The 19,862-nt window shown below is 34.3% G+C and overlaps 1 protein-coding gene across 4 annotated transcripts; it reads right to left on the reverse strand.

Moving 5' to 3' along the window:
* Positions 1-4,101: 4,101 nt before the first annotated feature.
* On the reverse strand, positions 4,102-19,068 carry LOC100263023 (urease). 4 transcript variants are annotated; one of them, XM_002266820.4, is made up of 19 exons: positions 18,836-19,068; positions 18,466-18,597; positions 17,841-17,914; positions 17,159-17,204; positions 16,540-16,645; positions 16,154-16,296; positions 15,305-15,415; positions 14,792-14,955; positions 14,131-14,503; positions 13,926-14,034; positions 12,576-12,715; positions 12,263-12,400; positions 12,094-12,185; positions 9,132-9,261; positions 8,900-9,058; positions 7,544-7,711; positions 5,115-5,249; positions 4,729-4,800; positions 4,102-4,612 (listed from the first exon to the last, which is right to left on the reverse strand). In XM_002266820.4, exons 2-19 carry the CDS (start codon positions 18,589-18,591, stop codon positions 4,391-4,393), a joined length of 2,508 nt encoding a protein of 835 aa, XP_002266856.1. In that variant the 5' UTR covers positions 18,592-18,597; positions 18,836-19,068; the 3' UTR covers positions 4,102-4,390. The 4 variants fall into 4 exon arrangements, with proteins under 4 accessions (XP_002266856.1, XP_010655403.1, XP_059598747.1 ...); XM_010657101.3 differs by having other exon boundaries at positions 18,466-18,600; positions 18,836-19,033; XM_059742764.1 differs by having other exon boundaries at positions 18,466-18,751; positions 18,836-19,033.
* Positions 19,069-19,862: the final 794 nt, after the last annotated feature.

The following is a 19,862-nucleotide window of genomic DNA, read 5'->3' on the forward strand; positions in this document are numbered from 1 at the left end:
AAATATAATTTATTGTACCAAAAATACCCTTTAATAATTCTTGAACTTATATGTCATTTAAATTAGAAGTGAGAGAATAAATATATCAAAATAAGATTATACGTCTGATTCTTATTAATTGTTTATTTTAAATTAGAAGTCAAATAATTTTTATGGTAGTTTTTAATTCTTTTTAATTTTTTTTTAAACAAAGTTGGCTTACATAATTATCCTGATGTTCAATTTGGAAACACAAGGCAATCCGCCCACGGCTTTAGAAAAGTGGAGAAGCCAATGTGTTACATGACTCTGACTGAAGTTGAAGGACATTCTTCAAAACAAATTCCACCTACCATTAAGTCTAGAGCATGAGAAACATGGCGGAAAATCAGTTGGGCTACATGGTAGACAAGATAGTCATCAAGTCGGACCACATGGCCAATCGGTTTAGTCTATGATAAGACAGCCAGCACTTACAAACTACAACCATCTTGGTATTTATTATATATTATACCAGATTATTTGATAAAATTTAATATTTATTATTTAATAATTTAAATTAATTTTAAATTAAATTATTAACTTAAAACTTATTACTTAATTTTTACTTTTAAGTATTAAAGTTATTTGATAAAATTAATTTAAAATATATTTTAAATTATTAAATTGATATATTTATTTTTATAAATTATAATTAAGACAAAAGATGTTGAGTGACAATAGAAGTGGTGAAATAGTAAAAGAGATCGTTGAGGTAATTAAAGCAAATGAACATAAAAAAAATATGATAAAGATGTGTACTTAAAAATAAATTAATTATTTTTACTTATTATTTAAAATTATTTTTTACTTTTAAGTTGTATCGTTAATTTATTTTATTAAGCATACTTTCTTAATAACTTAAATTAAGTTAAACTATTAAGTTGGTTTATCAAATACCCAATTACAACCATTATTAGTTTCAATCAAATTTTGGTATTTCATTAATATATTTACCCTTTAAATCTTCTATTCTTTTCTTCAATCGATTTTATGGCACGAGAATCTTTGAAAGTTGTAAAAGAAACATGAGAATGAAAAAACAATATAAAAAATCCGATTATGAAAAAGATGCAATATAATAATTTTAAAACTATTTTATAGTTGGAATGAAAAGTTTTCTTCTAAAAAAGCAATATTATTTAGGTTTTAATAATATATATATTTTTAAAAAAATAACTTATAAGTTCAGTAAATATTAAAAAAAAAAAACTATACTTTACCAAAAACTTTTTTCATATGTACATGTAATTTGTATGTAATTGAGGCTAGTGGAGCTTAGAAATGTGAATATGATAAAGAGGGTTGTTAGATCGTAATAAAAGTTTGTTTGTTTTCTCTTTTTCCTAATTTTTCCTAATCAATAGATCCCATTATTGGACTGTTTGTTGAATTTGAAAGGAAGGTTTACTCAATTATTTTCAATGCATTTGAGGAATAAAAGCATCTTTCTTTCTTTGATCACTCCACACTTGGAATTTTGTTGAACGTGACACCTTACCATACCTCTCCATATTCTTTATTTTGTTTTTAAATGAAACATTCAAAATGCACATCTTCATAAATTTGTACAAGTTTTACAATATATACATTGAACCCTATTACATGTCTCATATATCTCACATTCAACACATGTCTGTTTATTTAGTTATTTATTATTATTTTTCATTTTTTTCTCTTGTCGGTTTACATTTGGACACCAAAACTTTGAATGTAGCAACATCTTGGAAAAAGATTAGCAATAGTTTGAAAAGTAGAAGAGCGTCCTATCAAGGGTGCAACAATATCACTCTTAAGATCGGATATAGATCACTTAAATCATGGTTCTTAGGTCAAACTTGTGGAGTGTGATGTTAAATGCTACAAAAAGTTTAGTATATTCTTACTAAATAGTAATTGGTTTTCAGAGGAAATGGTTAAAATCTTATCAAATAATCGGTATTAGAGTCATAGAAGTATCATATTGGGGAAGGGATTATTAAGGTGCAACAATACTGCTCTTAAACTTAAGGATAAATCACCCAAATAATGGTTTTTAGAACAGACCCACCAAATATAATGTTGAATGTCATAAAAGGTTTAGTCTACCCTTACTAAACATCAATTGATTTTAAGATGAGATGATCAAAATCCGATTCAACATACACAATTGTCAATTTTCTTTTGGGTGGAAAAGTTTATGGCATAAATTTCTTTATCTAATCAAACCATGGTGTTTTCTTTTTCTTTTGGATCCTATGGGGCTTTTACAAACTTCTCCATTAACATCAATTTGTCTGTTTTTTTTTAATCATTTGAATTGTCGGCCATGTAAAATATAGACAATATCTCAATAACGGTGATAAGGATATTTTCATACTTTTTTCCTCTTTGGATTATTCTTGATTAGTCTAGACTGCAATCAGACATGATCCTGTGGAGCAAAAACCTCGTAAGTTGTGTCCCACAATATTTTTGAGGTTGAGAGAGCCCTGTGAGTTGTGACAATGAAAGTGGTGATGAAAAAGCATTTCGTCGTTATTGTCCTTCTCTCTACTAAACAGAAAACACTAAGACGTCACTCAGATGAGATCAAACCATACAATCAACTCAAGATGCTTAAAATTGCTACCTAAACCCACCCCACTTTGAAGAAAGCTACGTACTTTATTTGTTATAAGTTATTTTCACTCATTTTTTAAGAATTGTCTTAAAAAAATAAAATAATTATTAAAATATGAAGGATAATTATAAATAAAAATTATTTTTAAGAAATATTTTAAAATATAAAAATTATTTTTTGAGAACTATTTTGAAAAATATCCCCAAACAAGCCCTTAAATTCTAATCATTCAGTTATCACATCAATAGATGGTGAGAGGATGACAAAAAAAAAATTGAAGACAGGTGGATTTTTTTTTCCAATGTCATATGATGGATAAGAATGGAAACCAGCTACATCCAAGACCCTTGAAAAAAGTGAAGAATTGAGGCACATGTATATTGCAATCCGTCCATAATTAAATATTCAACAAAGCTCCCGTTTGTTCTCATCCACAACAAATAAACAAAAGAAAGAATCCAAGCACATGATCTTATGAGACCAGAACCACAATCCATACCCATGACTTCTTTTAATAAAAACTATTCTGGGTTTCTCATGCATGAGCCTAAACTGTTCATTTTTGAGCTTGGAGTAATGCTGCCAACAGCCCCACATGGCTTTTCTACTCATGTTATGATGAACTCAAACTTTTCATATGAACATGCACTTGCAGCTGCCCCAACAATTTTTAATCTCATATACTGTACTTAGACAAAAGTAGTACAAACTTACAATGAATCAATGAAGGGTGATTACTACTTGCCAAGGAAAAAAACAATTCATGGAAGCCAAACAGTATCATGAAAAGCCTAATGATAGCATGGTGTGGGACAGTGGGAGAAAATTGAGACATGGGACTTATCCATCATGGCTAGATATCCATCAAGAGCACAATCATGGTCATGCAAGAACTCCTAAGATCTATCCAGCGAATAAAAAAAGCATAGAAATGTCTTTGGTTCTTAGTTCAAAAGGTAGTATATTCTCAGTATATTCATTTTTTGAAGATTTTTCTCTGCCTAAGAGTTGCTTCTCTCCCCTTATTTAACCTTGTTCTATTAGAAAACTAACAAAATAGGAGTGTTTTCATACCAGTACCATGCTGGTGCGTCCAGCACACTGGCAGGAGCAGCAGCAAAACCGAGGAAGTAAAATCAGAGTCCCAAGCTGGCGATCAGAAACTACAACATCTGAAAGAATCCATGCTATAACACATGGGTTTCAAGCACTGTGACAGACAATAATGGGGCACAATGCATCACAAGATGGAGCACACTGGAAAATTTTTATCACCCTCTACAAATGATTCTGGATCATATGTGAAATATTCTCTAGTCTAATTTTTTACAACAGAGATCCTAGTGGAAGATCACATCATAAAATCAAAATTTGAGAATTTCATAATTTTTTACTAACTGATATCCATTGCAAGGCCATTTATTACAATCTCTCTTACCTGCAACCGCATGTTGAAAAAGAGGTATAATTGGAGAGGGACATGCTACTCAGTTTTATGCTTGACTCTATATATAGATAATTTCATGTGTTCATACAAGTGAGAAAGATCAAATGAAAATATTCACCAAGAAGGCATCAATAATCTAATAAGAAACACTAGCAGATAAAAGAACAGAACACATCCATTTGGCATATTCAGCATGCCAACCATGATTCTGAAAATGATACTTTTATTACCTTTTCGATAGGGTCATTGATTATTTCAATTTTGTGAATTCTTTAGTTCCAGAAAACCAGCAAAGTGAATGCCCCAATGAGTTATAATGTTGCCTAAAAGAGGAAGTAATTCCGAGAAAGGGGAACTGTAGTGGCAGCAGGGCAGCTTAGAGTCACACCATCTGCTGTCACTGTGTAAGTCTCTGGATCCACCGTGATCACAGGAAGAGCATCATTGAGCTTCATATCAAGTTTGGTTAGTCTCCTCACATTGCCAACAGCTTCCACCCTCTTTGTGAGTCCATAATGGGTTTTTATTCCACATTCTGCAGCAACCTGTTGATGAAAGGGAAAAAAAGCTTATGTATTATTATTACTATTGTTGTTGAATTATTATTAGAAATAGAGAGAGAGAGAGAGAGAGAGAGAGAGAGAGAGAGAGATGTTCATGCCTTGCTGACAAAAGCAATAGAGTTGGCACTTCCAGCCTTGCCAAATGCTCCAAACATGGGTCTCATCATCACCTGCATCAGATCATGTTTTAATAAAAAGGGAAACTGATCCATTCATATTTCTCTTATGTTCTTTATTCATCTGAGTGGAAAGCCCCTGAATTTCACTTCAACACATAAGGTGATACTAAACCATCCAATTTCTGGACTTATTTTTGATGCATACAGATTACAATAATCTGTGTGTACCCATCCAGTTTGGAATCATGAACACTGGCACAGACATTCATTAAATTGCAATTTGCTCATGAACAATGTAAACAGGGTGTTTCCACTTTCTTTTCCCTTCTCAGTATGTTATAAATTCATTAATAAAAATAATTTACCGGTTCAGGTGTAGGGATGCTAGCATTTGGATCACCCATGTTAGCCCATGCAATTACACCACCTTTTATCACCATTTCTGGTTTTGCCCCAAAGAAAGATGGATTCCAGAGAACAAGATCAGCCACCTTCCCCACCTGTGGAAACACAAGATACAACATCAAGGACGAGTAAACAATTTTGGTAATGTAACTCAAGGGTGGAACCAGAGTATGATCTCTGTAAACACACACAAGCAGCTGGACTGTATGCTATTTCAGCATTTCTCATGATTTTATTCAAACATTTTTTGTTTGTCTTGTTTCCTAAATCCAACATTCAAAACCACCTGAGAAGATTGGCTTATGAAAAGAAAAGGAAAAGCCATTATGGGACAGTCTCAAGGGCCAGACGTTGGCCTGGTGTCAAAACCGAGTCAGCCTGAAACAGAAGTGAAAAGAAAGGACATTTTTCCACACTGTTCTAGTTTTACTCACTTTTGATAGGTTTTTAGTACATATTCCATTTCTTTTAAGAGGGTTTACCTATTATAGGCTACTGAGAACCGATGCTTTTGTCATCATGCAAATGTCCTACCTCATATTCAACTACTCTTCATTATGCTGTCCACTAAATTCAGTTGACCAAATACATCTTAAGTCAGTATCAAGAAAAGCTCATGATACATCATCTGACGGTTACCTCATGTTAATCCAAATGTTGGCAAAAGAAAATCATCTGTATCAGAGGACATAACCATTTACTAATTTGGAGCCATCACTAATTTGTGAGATTGCACGTGACTGGTTACTGAATACAGAGGAACAGAATCTGTTCATAAAACTTCTATGGTAAGGACATTGACCACAACAAATATTCTGAAAAATGATGATCAAATAGGGAAGGCGGCCTAGGCTTATGACTTAAATCTAATTTTGCCTCTTGTTGAGAAACTGATTTCTCCAACAGTGAGATGAACTGAAGTTCATGTGAGCTTGGGAGATGTCAAGTGTACATCAGGAGATTTGACTTAAAATCAAAGCAAGAATGCTCTTGTCTGCACACTGTTCTCTAACTTCAAGAGTCTCCAAAAAAAAAAAATAAATTAAATTAAATACTTTGCATATTTTTTCAGAATTACAACTTAGCCATGGGGTCAACAGCCACAACTTCATAAGTGCCACCTGTGGCAACTCTGGTGCCAAGAGTTAAAACACTTTTGGACAACTGAAACTATTTTATAAGACTAGCAGCAGCCATGGACAGGGCACATCAGGCTCCCTCTTATGTGAAGACTGCCTCAAATGGCCTAAGCAAAGTAAAGGTGTAAGTGGATAATCGAAAACTGATAAAACCATTCCAACCCAACCAGAACCAATAAAAGTAGTTCAGCCTTCAATAATCATGAAATGAAGCTCAGCTCATTTTTGGAATTATGGAAACCAGCTTAGTTTGGTTTTTCAGTTTCCTAGCTCAACTGATAGAACCAAACTGAACCCATACTCCAAAATTTGTATTTCTTGTAATCTACAATTGCTTGATATTGTACAAGTTTATTTACATTCATTGCTACATATATTATGTGGACTTTATTAAAGTAGTTCACTGTTATTGAGCTATGACCTCAACCGACTTTTAGATACATCCATTATATTTTGGGCTTGAATTCCAAATCCAAATGTGATAGGCCTGCATCCGGGGAGCAGGGCATAGGGAGGTGAGTTTCAAAAAAAATTTAAAAACCTATTAAGACCCAAATTAGAATGCATCCAACCTCTGCATCTAAACCAAACTAAACCAACCTCAACAAGCCTGGTTTGGGTTGATTAAAGCATGAATTGACCATGTTGGTTCAGCCAATTTTTCTACCAAGACTGACCAAACTGAACCCTTTTACACCACTAAAGCAAGGCCTGGGCCAACCTTGGGCCTTGGATTACATTCACAAGTTCAATCCTAAAAGCATTAGTAAGCCCATTCCTGACCTAACATTATAAATATCATTATATGATAATCTTATTTTTCACTGCCTGTTTGCTGCACCTGGACATTTGCTCCTTTGAAAAGGTCATGCCTGCAAGCATGTACACAACCTAACTCTGCAAATGACTAGGCCATGCCACACAGACCAGTTGGGGAAACCAGCCCAAGACCACCTTGACACATGAAATGTCTTTCAGATGGCAAGGAACAAACAAGCAAAATGCCTAATAGTGATAACATGATTGTGAACAGGATTTTATGTTTAATTTATCCTGGGCAGAAGACAGAACAATGGATTCCAGCCAATGCATGTCTGACAGATACACTTCTCTGTTCAGAATATAATTGTTGTCCATGAAATAATATCCATACTTGAAATTAATTTCTTTTAGCTCAATAAATCTAATGATTTATCCTTTCGTCAGGTCAAGTTGCAACAGAACTCGTAACAAAGTTAGAGCTAAAATACCTCAATGGAGCCAACAAATCGTGAAAACCCATTAGCTATTGCAGGATTTATAGTATATTTTGCAATGTATCGTTTAATTCGGAGGTTGTCATTATCCACTCCACTAGCATCAAGTGATCCTCTTTGTAACTTCATCTTGTGAGCAGTTTGCCAGGTTCTAATTATCACCTAGTGGAACAAATAGCATCTCAATAAAGCTTAAGCTCTCAGATATGAACATCATTAAGAAAAGGTACTCTAAAAAATTTCAAATGAAGATAATAAGAATAAATGTTAGAAAGAGTGCTTTTGCTCATCATTATGCATTCTGCAAACACTTGTATCCACATCCCATCAATTTTTCATAACAATTGTGTTAATAACATCATCAAATAAATCTTTTGTTCTGCAAATGATTACAGTATTGCAAAACAAAGGCTTTATTGAAAGGATAATCCCTTTTTTTTGCCTATTCCCTTTCCCCTCTATTCTTTGTCCACCCAACCCCACCTCCAAGCATAAAATTAACTAACAAGAAACTCCAGATTCACATTTGTAAACTACTTTATAATCTCAATATATTCCACAAATTGATTCTACCTCTGGAGAGACTGATTTGGCAAAAGTTTAAGCCTTACATGGGATTTAATCTTTCTGCTTTATGCTTCAATAAACTTCCATGAAATGATACCAATTCCAAAACCAAACTTTAACATTCAGCCAAAAATCTTAAAATAAAATAACTATAAAAGACTAGAAGTAATATAAATTTAGAAAATAACCACCAAAGCCTATTTTCTATTCAAACATAATTAACCTTAAGCTCCATTTGTTTCAACAGAAAAATAAACCTAGGATTGAAGGTCTACCAATACAGTTTCAAGAGCTACATTTCATCATGACATTGATCTTAAATGCTACATTGTCAAAGACTCAAAGGATGAGAAGAATACAGTGTGGATAGCCACCTCTTCGCACGAAATATTGTAAAAGAAGCCATTCACCTTAGCAATTATCAAATTTCTCAGCAAGTAAAGTTCTCTTGAACTATAAGACAAAACATGACTGAATTTTCTAAACCATTTTCCTGGTCTACTTTTTCCCATTAACAGAGGCAGCCTCATTGATTACTTAACTGCTTTGACGTCAACATCAAGCTATCATAGGTAATCAATAACATAGTTTCATAGAGTAGTTATCAGGTGACCCTATGTTCTTATGTTTCACTGACAGCATTTTCAAACATCTAACATCAACAGTAGCTAGGAACACAAAATGGTAATTAGACATATTAAATCAATCAGTAATGATTCATGAGAATAAAATGTATCGCAAGCATCAATTTCATTAAGAAAAAGCAAATGTGGGTTCACAAACCTCTCCGATGCGACCCATTGCCTGTGAATCAGAAGCTATAATGCTAATTGCCCCCATATCATGCAAAATGTCTTCAGCAGCAATTGTTTCAGCTCTTATTCGTGATTCAGCAAAGGCTACATCTTCTGGAATATCCTTATCAAGGTGATGGCAGACCATCTGCATGTAATCAGATCAATTTACAAGTCAACTGTCCAAAAAGTTACCATATATCTTCATAATCTTTTCATACCAGCATGTCAAGGTGCTCATCTATGGTATTGGAAGTGAAAGGCCGTGTTGGGTTTGTGGATGAGGGTAGAACATTTTTCACACCACATACTTTGATGATATCTGGAGCATGACCACCACCAGCACCTTCACTGCACAAAAAGATACCGACATATGCATCAAAAGTGTGACAAAAAGAAACCAAAATGTAAAAGGCTATAGAATCTATCTTATTTTCAGAAAATTAGAAAAGCCATATTTACCATAAAAGTTGTAAATTGAAAAGTGAAACAAGTTCACAACTCAGAAAAATTTGACAAAGGACAGTGAAAGGTCAGAAAAAGACTTAGGCTAGGCAAAAAAAAAAAGCTACTTTTTACCACAGAAGGACAAAGATATCAAACCACAGATGACATAAAATAACCACCTCACTGCATCCAACGCTAGATGACCAAGGTGACAATTCAACTGATAATGGCAAGCTATCAAGATGCAACAACTGGAGGAAGCCGACAAAGGCCAGCAAAAAGGTTGCAACCACCAACAGAGCTATGACCCTCAAGGTCACAAACCATCAAGAGACTAGGACCTTAAGTCATTGGTGTCATATATTAGGTTAGCACCAACTTCCACAAGCTATCCAAAACAACATGTACTCATTTTCCAGCACAAATAATTGTCAGGAAGAGAACACAGACCCCAAAGTGTTATCTTCTCCACAAGAATTCCAGGGTTTTGAGATCAAGCAAAATCACCATGAAATGGTGAAAAAAAATTCCAATACTTGTAAGGGAAAACTATCCAAAGTCGGGAGATAATTCTTCTCAAGACACTTACCAGAGATATAACTAAAGAAAAGTGTGAAGTGTCTAAAAACACCTAGGAATGAGAAATGAAAAAAGAAGTCCTATGAGGAGCTCCAAGATCTGTAACCAAGAATGGTAGGCCAAGAGATCAAAGAGAGGATTTGTAATACCTTTTTAAGAACATGGAAACTGCTTTTGGAACATGAAAGATAAGCAATAGGAATTTCTTATTCAAGAGCTGTGATCTTATGTTTCAAGAAGGCTCTATGTCTTTAATCAATTTTGTAGATTGGTTGGGTTTCTATTGAGGGAGAGTAGTTTTTTGCTTTCCCTCTTTTGTTTTGCCTCTTGGTGCCCATTATATGCATCCCATGTGCTCTAGCATGCTTGTTCTTTTGGCGCTTTTAACATATTCTCTTGTTTGCCTATCAAAAAAGAAAGGGCAGTCAAAATCACTATTCAAGAAATGGCAGCATGAAAACCAAATGTCCATGAACAAACCCCCCCCCCAGAAGAGGGCTCTCCATTATCAATGTCACCATTTAGCGAACAGCTCTAGTTCTCAATGAGTCAGGGTCTGCCAAAGAGAGTGCTCGAGGCATCTTCTACTCAAATAAAACAAAAAAAAAAAACACATGCTCACACAACAGTTCAAGTTGCTAATCAAGGAAACATGATCATTTGCCCTCATGAATCACTTAACTCTTTTGACCCTTGGTGTGCTCTGCACTTATTTAGAATATAAGCCTAGAGGTTTCATCAATTGAGGATGATATAGGGGAATGCTATCTAATATGGTTCTACTAAGCGTAGGAGAGCAATGAATAGAACCATATGGAGGAATGACTTGATTGACCTTCAAGTTCACAAAATTAAAACAGGGAGGCACAGGAGAATCATGATTGAGGCAGTGAGAAACAACATCATTACTACAGATTCAATCGAGGATATGATCCTAGGGTTCAGAGAAGCAGGAACCTAGGAGTCACTCAAGGAGGTAAAGTACCAAACATTTGTGTTTGACCCTTCAAAGGCCACATATGGTCAAACTTAAATGCAAAAGTAAGAAAATTCTGGTGAATAAAAAAAATGGACTTATAATTAAATATAAATTATGTAAGAAAACAGTTTGAAATCAATGATTCAAGTCATGTAACATACTTTATTGAAATTGAAATTGCTTGGTTTAAGCAAGTTATTTTCGACTGCTAGAGAAAATTTGTTAGACTGACTAAAAAGGGAAAAACCAATATGATAGGATGTGAGCAAGAAGATACCCAAATTGAGGTAAATTATCAAAAGGGCGATGGAAGGATGAACTTCTATGACATATTCAAGTATGTAAGAGAAACTTGCAGAAAGATTGTTCCATTGTCTCTTAATGACCAAATATTACTTATGCAATCAGATTGTCTCTTAATAAACCCAATAATACTTCTGCAATCAGTGTTGTTAATCAACATATGCATTCACCACCTTCTCACCATCTAAAGGCTGCATAAAAGATATTGAGGTACTTCCTGACAAAGGTATTCTGTAATGATGATATTGGCATTTGAAAATTGCGAAGTAGAAATGGAATGATGAGAACTGAATTCTGTCAAACCTTTGTTGGTGACAATGTTGTAACTTGCAAAGCAGAAAATACTAAATAGTAGGAAGGTCCAATGCAGAACTAAATTCCAGAGTGACAACCCATAGTTATCAGTGGGCTTATTTGGCTGAAGATTTTCTGGAAGAACTAGGTGTAGAAGACAAGCTACACTTGCACTTGGGTTCCCTTCTACCCATGAGTTTATACTATGATAGTAAAGCTTCATAATCATAGCAAATAACCTGGTTTGCTATGGCAAGAGGAAACACAGTAAGATAGATTGACACTGAGCAAATAAGACTCAAGTTGGGTGAGATGTGTCCTCCGTTTATGAAAATCAGGGATCATCTAGTGGATATTCTTACTAAGGGAGTGAGAGTTCATGTGTTTCACTGGGTGTTAGGCAAGTAGGGCATGTGTGATTTTTTAATATACAAGCATCAACTTAAGAGGGAGTATTGGAGTGTAGTTAATAAGTAGAGGACCGATTTATGATTGGAATAGAATCCATTCCTTTCATCTCTTTTTTTTTTTTCCCTCTTTTCTTTTGTACAAAACAACTGTGGAGGGGATGCAACTTGTACCTGTGGTAAGTATGAATAGTTCTATCTTTAAACGCAGCAATTGTATGTTCCACAAAGCCAGACTCGTTCAAGGTGTCAGTGTGGATATTAACCTGTAACAGAAAGTAAGAAAACTAGCTACAACTGCAAGTAACATAAAAGTTTAAATAAATAAATAAAATAAAATAACCTGGATGTCATATTGTTCTGCAACAGTCAAACAATTATCTATTGCAGCAGGAGTAGTTCCCCAGTCCTCATGCAGCTTCAGACCCATTGCTCCAGCCCTAATTATTTCATGTAGCCCGTCTGGTTTGGCACTGTTCCCCTAAATCAACAAAGATTTGTTACTTAACAAGAGAGGAGACTTCAGAATTGCAACTACCTAGGCATTATATAATTCGAAGTCCTTCAACAGATCCAAATGTGTGCTTCAGCATCTTGACCATGTGAAAGCTATAAAACAAACAAAGAAACTATAAGTTGCAAATAATGAAGCACACTTTTCCTGTGAAACCAAAATTCAGTGGCAGGTCATCAGTTGATTGCAGCATAAATTTCATATGTGAGGCTGCTGGCGTACAAGTAGTTGCACGAGTTCCATCAGCAGGTCCCGTTCCACCGCCCACTAATGTTGTGATGCCTACATATATTTATGGAAAAAGAAAATGAAGATGATAAAAAGGGAAAATGGTTTAACCAGCACAATGAAAAATGATCCACCATATCATCCAGATTCTGCTACAATCAAGTACATAAAAGTTCTTAGTCACTAGTTGCTGCCTTAACTACTATGAACAGACTCATAGGGTTCCTTTAATCGAATGTGAGGAATTTATTAGTATTATGAAGACCCAAAACCCAAAAAGAAACTAAAATTAGGTGCTAAACTTAAAGCTAAATAACTATGGGACTACAGTTACCAGGGATTTAAGAAATATAAAAAGAAAAGGCTTTGATAGGATTTAACTACAATAGCTATTACAATCGGGTAATGTAAACTTTTAGCTACTAGATACACCATATTCCTCAACCATAAGGACTTTTAGTTTCTCCAAATTGCTATTACAGGGAACATCCATTTTGAAAGCACCAGTTATCCCCACAGAAGTCCCTATGGCTTACATGGATACTAATCTGTTGACTCATGATTGAAGACTTGAGGTATGTCTAATCCGATGTACAACACCTCTCTGATCTTCATGTCCTTCAGCCTTGACACCAAGAAGAGATGCCATCATCATGACCATATAGGCCTTTTACTAACCTAGGAAATATTTGAAAGATGTACAAAATATTTTTGTGTGTGTACACTTTGTCCGATTGTCAATTGCTCATAACAATAAACTGAAGAAGATTCAAGAGTTGGTGCAAATAATTCTCCTTGGATTGGTATCCAACAACACACTACCACTCCCCGTGTTGCTTGTTTATTTCGATAGCAATATTTGTCAGCATAGTCTCCAGTGAAAAAATTAACCTTCCATACAGTTCTGATTCAGGCTAAACATCACTTAGTTTGCATGAAGCACCATGGTCATGTTGAGTTGTGGATCTTATGGTAGCACTTAGATAGCATGGAACTGCTCTTGCTGTGTCAAACAAGAAGCAGAGGTGAATACTGGTACCTATTTCTTGTTTTGTGTAAAACAAGTGCAAAATAATCGCTTTGATATAAAATAAATGACTTGGATAGTTCACAAGAAATTTCATCAAACACAAATATTTTGGACATTATAAATAGAATAAATTCATGATCAAGACATGCCAAGCAATTGCAATACATTCTAACATGTTAATGACAAAATCAACACTTCACAGGCAAGGTACTTCCAGTCATGCAGAAATCTCACCACTTGATATGGCTTCATAGGCCAATTGAGGGCATATAAAGTGCACATGGCAGTCTATGGCCCCTGCAGTCACAATCATTCCTTCTCCAGCGATGACCTCGGTGCTAACCTGATTTAAAAGAAAAAGGAAGTACAAGCAGTGCCCATTAGCACGATTTGAAATCATATCTCCACTACTTCCATTGCATAGTCAGATGGAAACTACCCCAATGATCATGTGTGCACCATGCATAATATCTGGGTTGCCTGCTTTTCCAAGAGAAACAATAAGACCATCTTTGATACCAATATCTGCCTTGAAAATTCCAGTGTAGTCAATGACCACAGCATTTGTGATGACAGTATCCACACATTCAGCTGCTGCATACATACAAGCCTGCCCCATTCCATCCCTTATAACTTTTCCCCCTCCAAATACACATTCATCACCATAGACAGCAAAATCACTTTCAATTTCAGCATATAATTCAGTGTCACCAAGCCGAATTTTGTCACCAGTGGTGGGGCCATACATGTTAGCATATGCCTCATGAGACATTCTTATTGCTAAATCAGGATCTTCTCCAATGACACCTTCACTGCAAAATCAGTTCTGGGCTGAGGTAAGACACTAGCTTTTATCCTTAACCACTTTTCTGGTGGCCTAGGCATACTCAAATAAAAAATAAAATAAAATCTCAACTTCTAGTGACAGGAAAACAAAGTTATTTCCTACCAAGGAACGGTGGAAAAATAAAGGAAGATGTACTAGATAGAGCTGAATGGTGAAAAAGTTTGAAATGTAAGGTTTTGATGGATTGATTTGAGATTTAGAAACTGAAGTTGAAAACAAGCAGTACAAAAAGGCTCTGCCAGAAATTCAAGACCTGACATGTGCTTCTTCTGAATGCCCAAATCTCACCATGCTTTCGGATTCCATCACAGCTGTGATATTAGTATCATCGACAGGACCGTCGATAATGCAATTTCCTCCTCTGATCACTTGCTTACCTCCAATCCTTACAAGTGAGACTCTTTTTGTTTCCCCTGGCTGGCAATGCAAAACAATTTTTTAGAATAAACTTATTATTCATGCAGGGTATTTCCTGGCTAACAACATGCACTGTTCCTACATTTTTACATTACTTTCCAAATATTTTATCTCTATACCTCTTACCAACCTTTACATTCTAGAGCATCAATCTATCTTTTACCCCTAGTCTAGTCATCTTCAACTAAGACATATGTCAGAATCAATTGACAGCAACTTGGAAGAATATCTTTGTACTAAGAGGAGTTGAAAAATGAAGAGTAATCATTTCAACTGCATTAATCCAGAACAATCAGCCCATTATACAGACATGGTGAAAATAATAAATCCATAGAGGTTACATCTCAACCTCAAATCGTGTAGCTGTCCCTGCTGGTATATTGAGCCGCATGCCATGTGCTTTCCTTCGATCAAAGACCAAGGCAGGGTTCACCTCGATGAAGTGATAGTGACTACCAACCTGAATACAGAAACAAGGCTGAATGACTAAAAAATTCACTGCTACCTTCTCAATAAAGTTGTACAGGAAAACAGCAGAAAAGGTATTCCACCAATGAAAAAAATATTATGTTATTTCGGTTAAATTTTAGTATTCAAAACAAAATTAATGTACAAGAAAAAACCTCAAAGGCCTTTACATGTAATGACAAGACAGAAAATAAAAACTTATTTTGGAGCAAAAAAAAAAAAAGAAAAATAATTAATCATGGGATGTAATATTTAGCATGGTTGCCCCCGATGCCCGGCTCAGGTGGTGAGGAGTTGGGATAGGCATGAGGAGCTTTCTGGTTCAATTTCCATGCACCAAAAACAAAGTCCAATAACAAAAAGACTATATATACAACATGATTCAGCATGTAAAAAAAAAAAAAAAAAACAATTAAAACTCACTTTAGCTAGTGGAAGAATCAAATTTTTTGGGAGAACTCCAGAAGGAAAGCTAAAGTCAGAATAATCAAAAGAAATTAACACTGCTTCTAACTGGCTCACATCCAGTTGTATTGATAAAAAAATATGCAAAGCATTCTTCTTAGCCCCATTTCACAGTTAACGCTTCATCTTCTTAGTTGTAGTTAACTATATACTTCCTACTTGCGAATAAACCAAATATAAGGTAGCATTGCTTAAAGCAGATTATTCAAAAACGGAAAAAGAAGCAAATGCTACAAAAAAGAATTGACAAATTAAAAGAAACCACCTGAATCGGCCTGTCTCCAGTGTTGGTGACTCTGAGGACTATTGCTTTCCTGCAAGAGTTGAGCATAATAGTTCCACCTCCATATCTTATTTCACCAGGAATTCTATCATCTTCCATGTCAGGAAACTTGTCTACTGAAGGAACTGCAGAAGTTACTTTCTTCCATCAATGCCCACCAAAGAAAAACTAATGAGATATAAATTCATATAAACTCTGGTTAACATTCACTCAATTAGCATTTATAGAAAAATAGGGCATTTGAATGGGTTGTTCATTGGCAATAGTTCCTTGCTTTGACAAAAAAATTTCAGAAGTACACAACATAGATTGAACAAATCCCTTTTGAAAGAATCACCAAACTTCATAAACTAGTGCAACCCCTTTACCTGGAAGAAAAGAACCATGTAAAGCTAAATCCAGATTTCCATTTTCACTGGCAATGGCATCATGAACTGTTACTAACTTTGTCCCATCAGGAAATGTTCCCTCAACCTAAATATGAGCTCAAAACATTCAAGAAAAATAAAGTTTCAGTAAGTAAAATGATGACATGTTTGACTAAAATTCAACAGCATGTATTTGGTCTCAAGCTTTTCAGAAGAATAGTGATTTAAGAACTTTGTTTTCCTAAGTTGAGAACATATTGTTTAATCTTATATGCAGTATAAAACTAGTAGGCAAGCAGATAAGACCTCCAAACCCCAAAAGGAGAAAAACTTGTCTGGACAGTGAAAACAAAGTCTCCAGATGAAGTAATATTTATACCAAAAGGAAAAATAGATTGATCTATAAAGATGATCCCAGTAGTTGGGAGAAGGCTTTCTGGTTCCTGTTCATTGAAAAAGGAAAACATAAAAGAGAATTTTCATGTACTAAAAATTCCAACATTAACTTGCCAAGATAAATCGTTAGCTACACTAGATAAAAAATATGGAACAATTTAATGACAATTATTGGTCAGTTGAGAAGGATGTTTCATTATTAACTACAACATGAGCTTATTACCTGTACAGTATGCAAGAGGTGTGGAACAGCTGGAAGAACTTGTCTCCTGTTAACCAAGAAATAAAATTTCTACTTTGTAAGTTAGCAATTCTGTTCCTTTTTTCTGTTTGTTAGAAAAAAAAATGCAGAAAACAACCCTGAACAGAGAAGCATTAAGTTAAACAAATAATCACAGTATAGGGCCTGATATGCAGAATAAAATAGAAGGGGGATTGTTATTATACTTACAGATCTCAGATTCTACTCAATTGAACTCAATGAAACTTTCTTGTGTCTATATTCTCTATTTCATCAGTACTTGACAGTTCGGACATAATTAGTCACCAATTTTAAGCAACCCATTTGGTGCTACCAAAAAATATTTTGAGATCCAATATTGCTTAGTGATTTAGGTGGACCTTAATGTTCAGTTGAAAAATCATGCAACAAGATATATGACTCGAGACCCACATAAGAAACCCAACACTTTTATCCCTATTTATCTCTTTACTCTTAACCCACTCTGAAACAGCCTTCAAATTCATTTTGAAGCTAAGTGCTTATATTAGCTTTCTAAGCAGTTTCAGCTTTAAATCCGACACCTCTTGGCATCACTGTGTGATTTCCAAGTTAATTCCTCATTGTGTTCAATGCAGAAAATAATTTTAGAGGAAAAAAACAATGAGCTCGAGCTACATCATACCTTCCCAAAAGTTGTTTCCCTATGTCCATCAATTCCGCCACAGTCTTCTCACCCTCACGAACAAAAGCCAAAATCTATAATCAAACAAAAAATACCTAAGGAACATTAGAATTGTCTTTTTCCCAAGTAACTCTTACATTAAAAAAAATTGCAGCCTCTGTGTGAATGGATATATGCTAGAAGGAAAAAGGCCTTATCCCAAATTTCAGGATTAACTATAAGAATCTTCTTCGCTATTCTGTTTTGTGTATCTAAGGTCATAGTAAATCATACTAAGATAAAAATTTGGAGAAAAACAAACACAAACTTATACAAGGCACCACTTTCTTAGGAATGATTTGAAGTATGAAATCAGAAGTTTACTCCATTGCATCAACCCAAAAAAGAAAAAGAAAATATAAAAAAAAAAAAAAAAATGCTTTGAGGGAAGAAACACAGTATCAGAATTTACAATACAAGGAAGCTTTCTACATCGATCAACGATCGAACACTGACTATGCAACACTAGGACCACGAATACAACCCAGAACCAAATTGATGAAAATCATGAAAACAATGATTTCAAAACTCGTGGCGGAAAATCAAAAGATTGAGAAGGTACACGAGAAAGAGATATGTGACCCACCTGTGAGGCAATGAGGGCTACGGCTTCAGTGTAATTGAGCCTTAGCCCAGAAGCAAGACGCTTCTGGGCAAGAAACCCAGCATTGTGAAGAAGCAGTTTGTCCACCTCTCTTGGACTCAACTTCATCCTTCACTGCTACTCTCAAAATCCCAATCACCAATCCAACACAAGAAATGAATCAACGACCAGCTTACAGTAGAAGAGCAATTACAAATTTACAATATCAATCTTCCAGTATCATCTCCGCCCAAATGTTCAATCATAAAATTTTGATACAATGAAAAATCTGTTTCAAAATCCCATCAACATCGCCTATAGTATTAATCTTCTTGATAAGAAACAATTCATGGAAAAAAATTTAAGTGGAAACCTGAATGAAAAAACAGATCAGATTCTTGAGTGAATTTAGCAATAGTATTGCCAAAACCAACTACGCCTTCAATCTTTCAGCAACAAAACCGCTGGCCAACGGCCGATTCACCAAAGAATTCTCTTAGTCATTTAGACTTACCATTCTTTCAAATGTTTGGGAAATTTTGAGAGAAAATATAAGGAAAGATGATATAGAAAAGAAAAAAAAAATTAATTTAATAAATTACTTTAAATTCATTTATCTTATTTTAATTATATATATATATATATATATATATGAGATGAAATAATCTAAATATATATAAATTTCTAATTAATTGGAATTTTATTTTATTTTTAAAATTAAAATCAATAATAAAATTTTTTTTATTAGTATTTTATTTTTCTTTGACTATCATAAAAGAAAATGTTTCTTGCTAATGCAGGGTGTGTCATCTTCTCCACCTCCACCAATCCCTTACTGACATTTTCTCCACTGCCACATGCATACCTCCAAATCTAAAGCCACAAACAAGAGTGGATTATTACTATTTTAACTCCACAGGCCTAATGCTTGAATAAAAAAACCAACACAAGACCTAACATTTCCTTTAAACAATAATAAACTTTGCTAGCATGAATGCTATCCAAAACATTTTTCTATTATCCAAAACAAAAAATTCTCATTATAACAAAGAAAAAAAGAAAATAGGTAAATATATTTGATAACCAAAAAACTATTTTTTGTTTTTTGTGTTTTAGAAATAGGAAATTGGATGTTTTTAGCAACTATTTTAAAGTTATTTTTACTTGTTTTCTTAGTTGTTTAAAAAAATAATTATATAAATATAATAATAATTAAAAATTAGATATCAAAATTATTTTTAAAATATATTTAAAAATGTAGAAATAAATAAAAAATATTCCAAGTTCAAACAGGCTTTTATACTTATAGAACTATTTTCAAAATTTGTTTTGTCATAAAATGTTTTCAAAAAGAGTTACCAAATATGTCTTTAAATTCAATTTTTTAGTTCCAATTTAAA

Source organism: Vitis vinifera, chromosome 1 (assembly GCF_030704535.1).
Source record: "Vitis vinifera cultivar Pinot Noir 40024 chromosome 1, ASM3070453v1".
Classification (NCBI taxonomy): domain Eukaryota; kingdom Viridiplantae; phylum Streptophyta; class Magnoliopsida; order Vitales; family Vitaceae; genus Vitis; species Vitis vinifera.

Excerpts from the sequence above, each read along its gene's own strand:
- LOC100263023 (XM_002266820.4), bottom strand. The coding sequence starts at position 18,591 with ATGAAGTTGAGTCCAAGAGAGGTGGACAAACTGCTTCTTCACAATGCT. Across the intron at positions 15,416-16,153 it reads CTGGAGACAGGCCGATTCAG|GTTGGTAGTCACTATCACTT; the intron begins GTGGTTTCTTTT and ends TTCTGTATTCAG. Across the intron at positions 12,716-13,925 it reads CTATGAAGCCATATCAAGTG|GCATCACAACATTAGTGGGC; the intron begins GTGAGATTTCTG and ends AAATATATGTAG.